General features: G+C 42.9%; 1 protein-coding gene across 1 annotated transcript; it reads right to left on the reverse strand.

The window, feature by feature from the left end:
• Window positions 1-7,731: 7,731 nt before the first annotated feature.
• Window positions 7,732-10,230, reverse strand: LOC143294671 (elongator complex protein 6-like). The gene is made up of 2 exons (XM_076606062.1): window positions 9,405-10,230; window positions 7,732-8,716 (listed from the first exon to the last, which is right to left on the reverse strand). Exons 1-2 carry the CDS (start codon window positions 10,074-10,076, stop codon window positions 8,585-8,587), a joined length of 804 nt encoding a protein of 267 aa, XP_076462177.1. The 5' UTR covers window positions 10,077-10,230; the 3' UTR covers window positions 7,732-8,584.
• Between the last annotated feature and the right edge of the window lie 3,337 nt (window positions 10,231-13,567).

The raw sequence follows: 13,567 nt of genomic DNA on the forward strand, positions 1-13,567 counted from the left end.
CGCTACACGTATGCTTATACAGCCGCTTATTTCTTGTGTCTCGATCTCTTGTCATTGGCATACTTCTGACATCATCACTTGAGCTGATGGAAGTTTTTTATTCCCTTGGCACATATATGTATTCATTTTCATAAATTCATTCCTACCTTGCTTTTGGAGGATGACTGCACTCACAAAAATAAAATAAAATAATAATAGCCTCATTCACACCTGAATGTATGCTCCTTCACATTTCAGTAGTGGTTGGTCCTTAGGGATCCACACACACCCCCTTCACACCCACAGGGCTAAGAATGCCTCTCTTGGTGCAAGGACGGACAAGGCAACCCAACTCATTTGCCTGCAACAATCACCCATAAGGCTGGAGATGCACAAGGAAGGATGAGGCAGTCCAACTTAGAGGTGCCACTCTGGACACACATGCCTTTCATTCCTTCCAAGTTTGTAAGGCATCCCTTCTTTCTCCCCTTGCCTACAACAACCCTTGGTTTGCACCACTGTGATTGTGACAAAAGCTCCACACAGGCCCTAGCCAGCCTTCCCATGAAGAGGTGTCTATCTTGCCTTACAAGTTTTAGCGGACCCAAAAACTGCCCACTGGGCAGGAGACAATCACCCTCAGCCCATCTCTTCTACTCCTCTCTAGTAGCAGAAGGCCTGGGTCATAATTGTTTTCCTCTACATTTGGGAGAAAGGCATATTGACGAGGACGGATGCGTCCCACAAAGCACAACGAACCGTCCATTAGCCACAGGGGTGTACCTTTCTGCCCACTCATACCAGCACGGCAGATGCCGCATTCAAGCACATCAGTTCGCCCCATCACCTTGCTTGAACACAGATCCAGCATCAACGTCTCAAACAATTGGCATTTGAAAGCACTTTCTGCACTTAGTCTTCCCTGCCCGATCCTTTCGGCCTCTACACAAACCACTGCTGTGGTTACAGATGGCCATTCCTCCTCAAGCACTGTCTTTCCAATGAGACACTTCCAGAGGTTTCTAGCCTAGGCAGGCTATCCCATCATGGAGCCCCAGCCTTCGGTCAAGGGCCTGTCAGAGGATGACTTTGTTGTCACTTCGGAAGCAAGCACCATGTCTTTCTGACACACGGTTGCACCACAAGACCCGTCAACTCTTTCCGGCTTCCTTACATTGCAACATAATCTGCATGGTGAACACCTTCGTCCCTGAAGCACACAGCAGCTGTTTCCTGATTTACCCATGCTGATTGGTGTCCTCCTAGGAACAGTATATGATAATCAGTCGAGTACGACAGTCTCCATCAGAACAGCAGAGGAGGCATCTGCTGTCCAGTCTATTCGGGCTGGAATTCGATTATACAATTTATAGTAGAGAGTGTTTTGCCCAAGTTGCATCCCCGGTTCCTCAATCAAGAGGGCCTTAGGACTCATCATTGGGACGGTTCCAAAAGGCTACTTAGGCCTAAGGCTACAGCACTAAGTCCCAGTGCAATTTGACTTCTAGTCTGAGAGACATAGTCATTCATGAAAGACTAAGCTGCAAATGATTTCCCTTTGCAATTAAGAAACCACTGATAATACAGCTCTCACCTTGCAGTTGGCCATACTAAAAACGTATGTCAGATCAGTGCTTTGATGTCAATAGCCAGTACAACACATCTTAGCCACTTACCTCCCTGCCCCGCCCCGCTCCATCCCAGACTCAGTGCGCACCACACACAGCCAGAGGCCTGTCATGGATCCGGTCCCCTTTCTCACTAAAGAACCTTCAGCAAAAATTTTCCTCATGGAAACCCTCTTCCATTTGGGAATTCCACCACAGAATGAGACTCAGTGACCTGTGGGCACATGAAATGCACTTCCACAGCCTGATCCAACCCAGCCATTGACTGCCGACAACTTTCTGCAGGTTACTCCAACAGGCCACACTCAGGCAGAGAAGCCACCAAGCCTTCCGTATGCCCCTTCGTGATGGTACCTACCTGGGCAATTACACAACCCTGTCCCAGAGACACCAGGGACATCAAGTCTTTTGTTGCCAAATGTCTGCCATTCTATGCATAGGCAACATACCAGTGCTGTCATTTTTTGACAACGTCAAAAAAGGGGGGAGGGGCAGGGGGGTGGGGGGGGGGGGGGGGGGGAAGTGCCCATCGCCTGTCAGCTCGCATGGAGGAGCTCCACAGATCTGGCTGTCATGCCTGAGGCAGGCCCAACACGGTGACCTACCTCTGTCTCGTGCCACAGTTTCCTTCAAACACAAAAACCACTTCCACTATCGGCCCACATCCGTTGTGGAATCATCAGATCAAACCACATGCGCACCTCCTTGCATTGACGCTCATCCGCGCTCATCCGCTCAGCTGTGGTCCACAGACCTCCCCCACAATACAGCTGTGGACCTCTGTCTTCTTTACCCGCACTAATGTCCTTAGGCGACACAGTACACTCTACTTTCGTCAAATTCTACTTGAGGGACACCTATCGCCTTAGGGATAATGGCTCATCGACTTCTACCAGAGAGATGTCGCACGCCTGCGGGTTGATGGCGCAAGAGCCATCGCTTCTGTGGTAGCTGCACAACAGACCATCACAGCACACAGACAGTAGAACAGGCGAGCCCTCCACCTTGTCGCGCTATTCTGCACTAGTTGGGTCACGGTTAAGTATGTGTAATTAAAAGGAAATTTTCTATCTAAAATTACGTTTAAATAACATACTTACCGTGACCCAAATTTAAGACCCTCCCGTCCTCCCCGCTTCCTGTTCTCCCTGCTTGCTGCGCTGGTGATGGCATATTGCCGTCAAAAGAGGGCGATAACCAGCGGGACAAAGGGGAGGTTACCTACTTCCGGGAGGTTATCGGCCGTAGTTTCGTCTGCTCCGCATAGGCGGATAGTAGTTTGCACAGGACAGGAATGTGCCGGAGTCTGCACTAGTTGGGTCACGGTAAGTATGTTATTTAAACGTAATTTTAGATAGAAAATTTCCTTTTTATTATTTATTGATTTATTTATATTTTTTATTATATTTTTTTATAATGAATTTTTTTTTTTCACTTATTATTTTACTTCCTTGTTCATATGTCCCTAACACTAACAGTCTCTTCCACCCTCTTCCCCCACTCCTGCCCTCTCACCCCCTGCCCATCTTCCCTCACCCTTCCCTTTCAGAACCCTTTCTTTCCCTCATACATTTACACTGACAGTTCTACTCACCCTGCTTTGTGTCTTTTCCTGTGACTTTTCATCACTTTCCTTTCCTGAACTTTACTCTCTCTCCCTCTCTGTCTGTACCTTTCTGTCTGTCACTCACTCATTTCATTTGCCTGAAGAAGAGCTTGTGGCTCGATACGTCGCCTCTTTTATCCCAAGTAAGTCGACTTTTACCAAGATTTTTTTTAGTCTACCTCCCACTGGTACTTAGCTCCCCTATTAGTTTCCAGCGACCAACTTCCAGTTGCAATTTTCTGATACCTTGATACCTTGACGTTGTAGATGTTTGAGGCCCAAAGGGCCAGTTCATCTTTCCACTTTCACGTACTTTTTTTTTTTAAGTGGCATGCGTGGCACTGGTACGTGTGGCAAATACTAATGCAATTACTAAAAAGTCAAGACTGGCAAGTTGGAGTGTAAACACTTGCCATATCTGTCCAATGAGCGTCGAGCCTGCCTTTGAAGCTGTTTATGGATGGCGCTTTGACCATGAAATCTGGGAGGTCATTCCACATGTTGACCACCCGCTGAGAGAAAGTTCCGCTGCGAACATCCAATCTACAATGTTGCTTGTTGATCTTGAGACTGTTTCCTCTTGTTGCGCGGTCGCTAATGATCTCGAACTTCGGCCGATCAGAATCGTAGATCCCATGTATGTATTTGTACAGATCAATCATATCGCCTCTATTTCTGCGATGCTCAAGAGTAGGTAGTCCCAGGATCGCCAGCCTCTCAGGGTATGGCTTGTCTCTCAGTGGTGCCAACAGTTTGGTTGCTCGTCGTTGTACGTCCTCCACTTCACTACAAAGGGTTTTGTGGTGCGGCTGCCACACAGACTGGCCATACTCCAGGATAGGGCGCACAAGGCTCTTATAAAGCTGGACAAAGATGTCGTTGCTGAGGAAGTCAAAAGTGCGCCGAATGATGCCGACAACTCTATTAGCTTTTGCAGTACTTTTTGCTACATGTTCCTTGAAGCATAACTTGTTGTCGACATAGACGCCAAGGTCTTTCTCATGTTCATGCTCCTCCAGCACTATTGTGCCCTGTATTCCGTCTTGCATGGTGTATTCCCCTTCTGACCTTTTGTTACCGAGTTTCAGGACGCTGCATTTTTGTGGATGAAAGCGAAGTAGCCAATCCTGCGACCACTGCTGTAGTCTGTCAAGGTCATCTTGCAAGACAGTCGTGGCACCTGGGATGTCACTGCGGGTGTACAATTTTGTGTCATCTGCAAACAGTTTCACTTCACTGGTGCAAACTTTTGGCAGGTCATTGATGTAGATGACGAATAGCATCGGGCCAACAACACTTCCCTGTGGAATCCCGCTCGTCACTGGCGCTAATTGTGAATTTGCTCCGTTCACGACTACTTGCTGCTGCCTGTCTGTCAAAAATGCCCGGATCCAGTTAAAGACCTTGCCTTGGATGCCATACGCTGCAAGCTTCATTAGGAGACGTCGATGGGGCACGGAGTCGAATTCCTTCATGAAGTCCATGTATATGATATCGACGCTGCCTCCTGCATCTAGAATCTCTGTCCAGATGTCCATAACATTCAGCAACTGCGCAACACAGGATCTCCCATGCACGAAACCGTGTTGCTGCTTGCTGATAAGTTGATTTTCAACCAGGTGCATGATGACCTTTTCTCTAATGAGTTTTTCCATCACCTTACAGAGTATGCATGTGAGGCTGACTGGCCTATAGTTACATGGTTGTAGGCGGCTACCTTTTTTGAAGATAGGAGAAACAGTTGCTTTTTTCCAATCCCGTGGAACTTGTCCATCTTCAAGAGACTTGCGGAAGAGTAGTGTAACTGGGTGGGCCAATATGTCAGCAGCTTTCGACAGAATGAGGGGGTTGATGCCATCTGGTCCTGTAGCCTTGTATATCTTTAGAGTCTGAAGCAGTCTCAGTACTTTTTCTTCAGAAATTTCAAAGTCCTCCAAAGTCGCACTGTACTCAGGAGTTGGTGGGTCGGGGAGAGGCCCGTCATCTTCACGTGTAAACACGCTGTGAAAAAAATTATTCAGCAGCTCTGCTTTTTCTTGATCTGATGTTGTTTTACTGCCATCTTCCTTTTTCAGGTCTCCTATCCCCGATCGTGTAGTCGTCTTACTCTTGACGTATGACCAGAAGACTTTGGGATTCTTCTTAGCTTCAGCGGCCACTGTGGCCTCGAACCTTCTCTTTGCTTTCCTGCATTCTCTTCTGGCTTTGTTCCTAGCCTTAAGGTATGCTGTATAGTCAACTATTTCTCGTGTTTGCTGCCATCGTCTGAAAAGTCTATGCTTCTTTCTCAGGTCTGAGACTATATGAATTAAAAATATATGACAGGGCTGCAGTTTAGTCTCTACACTTCCTTTCATATCCTGAAGGGCTGGAATCGCAACTAGGCCTGAGAGATAGAGACACCTGCAGCACTGTCAAAGATGCATGATATTGACCCAAATACGACATGTGAAGCATTAGAGTAAATTAGACAGGCGTGGTTGCCTGATGTTTAGAGCGCTGGATTCTCACCCAAGTTCCAGACTTTAATTCCTGGTCTCAGTGCACCTGGGGCCGTATTCATGAGAACATCGTGCCTGAGGGTAAATGTGTACCTGCAGGTAATCTGCCTGAGGCAAGGCAAACTGCCCAAGGGTGAGCAATATCCAGTATTCATAAACACAAGAGTCTACCCATGTGTCTACAAACCCGAAGGCAATTTACCCTTACTACCTGCCAAGGGTGACTGCCCACGAAGCAGAGGTAAATATGGCGGATCCTTTTGCAGCATTTTTCTTTCTTTTTCTTTATAGGGAAAACAGGCGTGCTTTATGGATAGCACATGTTTTGCGAACTCTCTTGACAATGTTCCGAGCTGTGGTGTGATGAGAAGTGAAACTGAAACATGTGCAGATGGGTATCGTCAAGATTTAAAAAAACAAACGATGGGTTAGCTGTCTAAGCGAACCGCGTGTGTTTTGAATACGAAGATAACTTATCCTTCAAGGTAAACCGCAGGTCCCAACCATGTCAAAGATAACTTGCCTGAAGGCAAAATGAATTTTGTCTTGAATACGGCCCATGGTGGATAAAATCAAGGCCTGAGATTTTTTCTGATATCCCAGGTAAAGTGTGGACAGGTCTGCTAATGCCTGAACCCCCCTTTGTGTGTATGCACATGCAGAAGAGCAAATATGCACTTTAAAAACCCAAGAATGCATCTCAAAGACCCCAAAATCCATGTCAGTGTTCACTGAGTAATGGAAACAAGAACATACCCAGCATGCATACTCCCCAAAACAGAGTGTGGCTGCCTGTATGGAAGGGTTTAAAAAATAAACAAATGGTCATACACATAAAACGTTACATGTGTGTGTGTGTGTGTGTGTGCGCGCGCGCGCGTGCGTGTGTGTGCATGTGTGTGTGTGTGTGTGTGTGTGCGCGCGCGAGCGTGCGTGTGTGTGCATGTGTGTGTGTGTGTGTGTGTAAACGACTGAAACCTGAGTGAATGACACAGGAAATGAATGATAATGCCAAAAGGCAGAGCTCTCTGTTTGCTGTACACAGGTAGGCAGACAGTTGTGCAAATGACTATTTCTAAAGCTCTCAGAGCTTGGTTTCTAATAGACAATACACGCTATATAAGTATCCATAATAACTGTCATTTGATAATTATAATGAAGGGTGTCTATAGATAGAAGTGGAGAGAAACTAAGGAGAGGACCTTGGAACTCAAGGTTCAAACCATAACTCAGGAACAGGCACAAACAGAAAAAAATCCACGAATGAAAATGAACAAAGCTTATGTTGTTTTTTGTTGTTGTTTTTTTCATAAAAAGATGAAAACAATAATGTTCCAGCAGCATAATATTCATTCATGTACATGTATACATAATAAACACAAACACTGAAACAAATTTGAAATGTTTACATATAAAAAAATCCTTTTTTTTTAATTTTCATCAGTATCAATTCAATATGACCTCACTTTTTCCAAGATGACCTGACAGTGACATGCCATGTTTAAAACTAAAAGGTGATCAGTAACTAATTTACTGAGCCCACTCAGGTGTTTTGGACAAGTTTATATTATTTTTTGCATTAAGTTTGAAAAAAAAAAAGAAAAAAAAAAGGATAATCAATCTTAACCAGAACATTCATTTTTTCAGAATTCAGTTTGTGATTTTCCTGTGCTCAAATTCCTCTGCCACTTGTGGTAGCAGAAATATACAAAGTATATATATATATATCATTGTGTGACAATGTTATAACACACACACACACACACACACACACACACACACACACACACACACACAGAGTGAGAGAGAGAGAGAGAGACAAATCACTTGACACTAGATCACATGACAACTGACACAAAAACAAACACTGACTGTCTTTAAAAACAAGACTAGCTTGTAAAAAGAAGGCAAAGAATAATATTTTGTTCAGCAATAAAACTTTGCACATGTATACACTATTCATCCCCCCCCCCCCCCCCACACACACACACACCCCCAACCCCCTCTCTCTCTGTCTCACACACAGACACACACACGAACTCTTACTCATGTTCCACAAAATCAACAGGTAGTAGTTAACACACTCATGAATAAACAGGATGTGAAATTTTGCAATTTTTGCAAACATGTACACACTGTAGTGTAAACAAAAATCAACTGCATTGCATGATAACTGAAAGAATATAATAATTAAAAAGAAAAAGAAAAAAAAGCCAAACTAAAAAGCTATGTAATAAAACAACAACAAAAACAGATAATGTTAAATGATCAACAAGGTTGTAAGTTTTAAAAAAGACGTCATGTTCATCTGGATCATATTTTACCTTACACAAACAAGTTTACCAATAGTAAATACTAAATTGCATATGAAACAAAATAAACAAATAAAATTTCTTGAAACATACAGTTTCATACAGAAAATGTTATGATTTCTGAAGCTGAAAGAGCATGCTAAATTGCTATTCTTTATCAAAATATTGTCAAATTAGGCTTTTTCTTGTCAGCTGCGAGTTTCAATATCATCTATCTGAAATACCCTCTGTTTTGGGTTGTTTTGTTTTTGACTGGTCATTCTCATTAATGTGACTGAAAACTCAAAGCATTAGCACAGAATATTTTCAATCAAGTAAAAAGGAAAAAGAAAAAAAAGAAACAAACAAGCAAATAAACAAAAAGCTGGTGTTATTTGGAGACAATAGTTCATAACATATATAATCACAGTCATGAGTACTGCTTAATTCACTTAGTTTGTGTCAGATGTGCTGGTTCAACTGTCTTTTAAAAGCCTTTTGAAATGGGTTTTTTTGTTTTGTCTCTAAAACATTTCCAGGATCTATGGATGGAACTGGAAACAAAGTCTGAAAATGTCATCATAAAACAGCTGCAGATGTTCCAGCAGCAAAAAATTCTACGTTGTTGTCTGAAAGCTTGAACTGACGTGTCTTGGTTGTCACAGAATTCCGTTCTGGTGCACCCATGCCATTCCGCCATGTCACACAGGCCTGCAACACATGGCTGTACATGAAAATATGATACATGTGCTCTAAGTTTAAGTAAAGATTTAATTTACAATGCAAACTGATAAAGTATCTCACTGGCACACACACACACACACACACACACACACACACTCACAGAGTGACACACACACACAGATACGACACAACAGAGATACACTCACACATTTTCAAATCAATTAATAAAAAGAAATAATTATAAAACATGATAATGATACAAAGATCTTTTTTTTTAGTTTTAAGGTTCTGACGATAGTAACCTGAGTTTGAACCTGAATTCAATTCCAAACAGTAAACTGTACAGGTCTGCACACACACACACACACACACACACACACACACACACACACACACACACATAAGCATACCTCAGTCTCTGGATAGATGATCATGCATTGCACTGTGCACTTGAAATTGTTCAACAAAATTTGCAGTGGCACTTGCTCAGTTAGTAAGCCAAACCCAGTTTGCAAACTACATCATCACTATAATAATAACAACAACAACAACAATAATAATAATAATAATAATAATAATAATGAATCTATTGATAATAATATTATTATCACCAATATTATCAATAATATATTTATATACAGTACAGTGTGCCATGTGTATAACTATTAAACATAATAATAATTTAATACAAAATCAAAATTCTTTTGAAAATTACCTGTCCATGTACATCTTTACAGTATCCCGTCTGCAGTCCTGTGACGTTCACATCCAAAGTACTTAGATTCACCAAAAAGTGCCACAAACTAAAAGTGTCTTTGTCTTCTTCGTCATATGAACACAACACAACTATCGACGGGCCATTTGGTTGTGGAAGGGAAGAATCCATCCACAAATCTTTGATCTCCCGAATCATGTCTTGAATGAACAAGCAAACATCACCAAAAGGAAATCCCATGCTTATCAAAACTGACACATCTTCCATCACAAGCACAATGTCGTTTGACGTGCGTTCTCTCGTGTCTGACAGCACTTTCATGATGTTCTCTTTCAAAACGTCCAGTAAATCTGCCCGGTCCGGCGTCGGGGTGGTCTCCTTTGGATAGAACATGCTTGCAAGTTCGTCCAATCCATCGAAGAACTGAAAATGTTTAGCTTCAACGGCACACTTCAAACTAGTTCCAATCTTCTGGGACACAGTATTGTAGTGGTGGAATTTCTGAATGAAGCTCACAAGGCAGACAGGTTTGTGTTCTTTCAAAGACGCAGACACGATCTGGTGGAGAATGAAGCTGCCATGAATGTTTTCTGCCTGCCCGATAACCACACACTGTTTGTTTGGTATACACCCTCCATCAAATCCAAGAAAAGTGTTCACATTAGAATGCATTGTGGAGTGATTTTGTACAACATTCAACGATCTGAATCAGTCGACACAACCTTTTATCCACGCTGGATTGACCGGAAGTTGATCAAGGGAAATAACTTACAATAACCATTGCTCAGACCAAGAACGCAGAGTCGTCTCAACATTGACCACAACACATTCTTCTTCTTCTTTCCCTTGACTACCGCCTTCATCATTTTGAAGATTCTGTGGACTATAAGGGGGGTTTTGCGTGTTTTTTTTGTGGTTTCCTGAGGTAGAGGTTGCTGGGCCAGGGGATGGGGGGGGGAGGTGTGTGTGTGTGGGGGGGGAGGTGATCAGATTCGGGATTTGAAGCCTTCCAGGGTTGTGCTGAGAGCAGTCTCAGCAGGAAGGCTGTTCCAGTTATTGTTCGAGGAAAGAAAGATTTTTGTCTGTACAGCGTCCTGCAGTTGGAGAGGTGGTATGCTGCTGGATGCGATCCTCGGGTCCCAGTGGATGCTGAAGGATTCTGAGAGGGCTTGTGGCATGTGTTGATGATAAGACTGCCGCTATGGAACTTATAAAAGTTAATCAGTCTTGCCTTTCTCCTTCGCTCTTTGAGGGGAGACCACTGAAGAGTCTCCATCATGTCTTGCACACTGAATGTTTTCCTGTGTCGATGGGTCGCCCAGCGAGCAGCCCGGCGTTGTACTGCCTCAAGTTTGTTAATATCTTTCTCTGTATAGGGGTCCCACACAGAGCTGGCATACTCCAAGGTTGGGCGGACCAGTGTTTGGTAGGCTTGCTGTTTGATGCGCTGGGAGCCTACTTTCAGGTTCCGTCTTAGTAGGCCTAAGGTCTTGTTGGCTCGGTTGGAGACATTGGAGATGTGAGGGGTCCATCTAAGGTCAGAGGTGATGGTGATGCCGAGGTATTTGGATTTATTGACTACATCAAGGGTGTGGCCACGAAGGGTGTACTCTGATGGTAGGGTGTCTCTCTTCCGGCTCACTCACAGTGTCTGACATTTGTCTGGATGGAAGCTCATAAGCCACTTCTGCTCCCATTCTGCAAGGCAATCCAGATCCTTTTGTAGGGCTTGCTGGTCGCTGGTGGAGGAGATGGTTTTGTGGCACAGAGTATCATCAGCAAAGAGACGAGCAGTGGAGGACAGTCCAGTCGGCATGTCGTTGATGTAGAGCAGGAACAGGCAAGGCCCAAGAACAGAGCATTGTGGGACTCCAGATTCTACAGGAACAGGACTGGAAGTGGCTCCATCCACCACTACAGACTGCTGTCTCTCTGATAGGAACTTCCTGATCCAGGTGTGAACTTTCTCTGTGATGCCAAGGGAGTGGATCTTGTGGAGCAGGAGGGAGTGGCAGACTTTATCGAACGCTTTGGAGAAGTCCATAATGAGAGCGTCTGTCTGTTTTCGGGCTTCAAGGTTTACTGAGAGCTCGTCTACAATGCGATGAGCTGGCTTTCACAGGATCGCTGGCGTCTGAAACCGTGTTGTGCTTCGGTGATGATTCCATTCTTTTCTGCAAAGTTCATAATAGAGCTTGGCTCAGTGGATAACACTGTCCTAGAACTATTGAACACTGACATGTTTCTTGACAATATTGATCAAAAACCCTCCCTCACATTGAGCAGCCTTGGTATCCTAGTCAATAGAAATACAGAAGATAAACACACTGTAAATAATTTTGGAAAAGCTCTCCTTAAATGCCGTTCAAATAACATACATTTTTAATGGCAGACTAGGTCATGACGTTAACCATGAAAAAACAACAACACAAACATAAAAGACCTAAGTACTATTGATTATGTTACTGGTGAAATTCAGTTAATGACACAAGTCCATGATTTCAGAGTAAATGAGTTTGATCCTACACTCTCAGATATTCACTGCTCTGTCCATGCAAGTTTTGTTGTGTCAAGTAAATCTCGTGTAAATGTAGAAAGTACTGCTCAAGCTAGACATGACACTGATACTCAGTTGACTTCATGCCAACGCAAGATTGTTTGACGCAAAGAAAATGTACCAAATGATGCTTTTGTTATTAGTGATGAAGACATGTTATCCTTAAATAATATGTATGATGATGACTGATGGTGATGATGACATGTATGATGTCACTGATGAAAAAGGTGATCTTCAACACTTGCGACATGTATGGCATGCTTAAATCAACAGCTCAAAGACCCTCAACAAACACCAAAGACCAAAGACCCTCAACAAACACCAAATGTGTACACAACACTAACAAGGCGGCCTGGTTTGACCAAGCATGTAAACTCGGTAGAGAAAGTTGCAACACACACGGACTCGGAGAAACGTTCATCTGAATGACAAGAACAATGTGATTCTAAAACAAGAGATGAAAGCAGCGTGTAAACAGTACAAAACCACAATTCGAAAAGCTGAAAAAAAGATACAGAAAATCTATAGTTAATGATATAAGAAAAATGAAATCACATGATCCAAAACGTGACGCCATTGGTCTCTCCGAGTCATAAACGAGAAGAACCGTAAACAAGCAACAACAATTCCGTTAAACAAATTCAAAGAACACTCGCTATGAAAATTTGTCCAAAATAAATACAAGTGACCATGACCAGACCTCACCGAGTCACACAGGAAGAAGAAACTGACAGATTATTGGGAGAATTTATTGAATCAGATGAAGCAAAAACAATTCTAAATAAAAGCATCAAAGAAGGAGAACTTTGTTCTATTGTTAAAAAGCTAAATAATAATAAATTCCCAGGAATTGATGGAATTATCAATGAAGCCATTTATCATACCTTTGATAAATTAAAACAGTTTTGGTGTAATTCATTCAATAGAATGTCGGCGAGGCTCTAAGCACCATAATTTCATTTCATTTCATTCAATAGAATATTTGAAACTGACACCCGGCTTACCAGATAACTGGCTCACAGGTACCATTGTCCCCATTTACAAAAAAATAAAGGAAACAAAAACTACTACTAGTACCCGAATAATTACAGGGGCATCACATTACTCTCATGCAGTGCTAAATTCTTTACTGCTGCACTCAACGAAAGACTACGCACCTTTTCTGATGCCTTAGATATTCTTTCCGAAAACCAGGCTGGCTTTAGACCTAACCACTCTACAACTGTTCACGATATTTTTGTAATGAAATATTTCAATGACATAATGAGAAGCAGGGAGAAAAAATTGTTCTGTGCCTTCATAGATTATGAGAAAGCGTTCGACAAAGTGTGGCATACAGGCTTATGGACCGTCAAAACTCATTCGCTCTCAGTGGAATCAGTGGCAAGTTCTTCAATATTGTTACTGAAGGAACATGTATAAAGGAATTGTTTCATGCGTTTCATCAGTCAAATGGTGCCGTTTCTGAGTCTTTTGCAGTTTATCAAGGTGTTCGCCAAGGTGAAAACCTATCCCCCTTTTTGTTTGTTTGGTATGTGAATTATGTGGAAACCCATGCACCTTATCGGGAATGACTGCTCCCCTGTTGATATGGGACTAAACCATG

The sequence above is a fragment of the Babylonia areolata genome, chromosome 1, assembly GCF_041734735.1.
Source record: "Babylonia areolata isolate BAREFJ2019XMU chromosome 1, ASM4173473v1, whole genome shotgun sequence".
Lineage (NCBI taxonomy): Eukaryota > Metazoa > Mollusca > Gastropoda > Neogastropoda > Buccinidae > Babylonia > Babylonia areolata.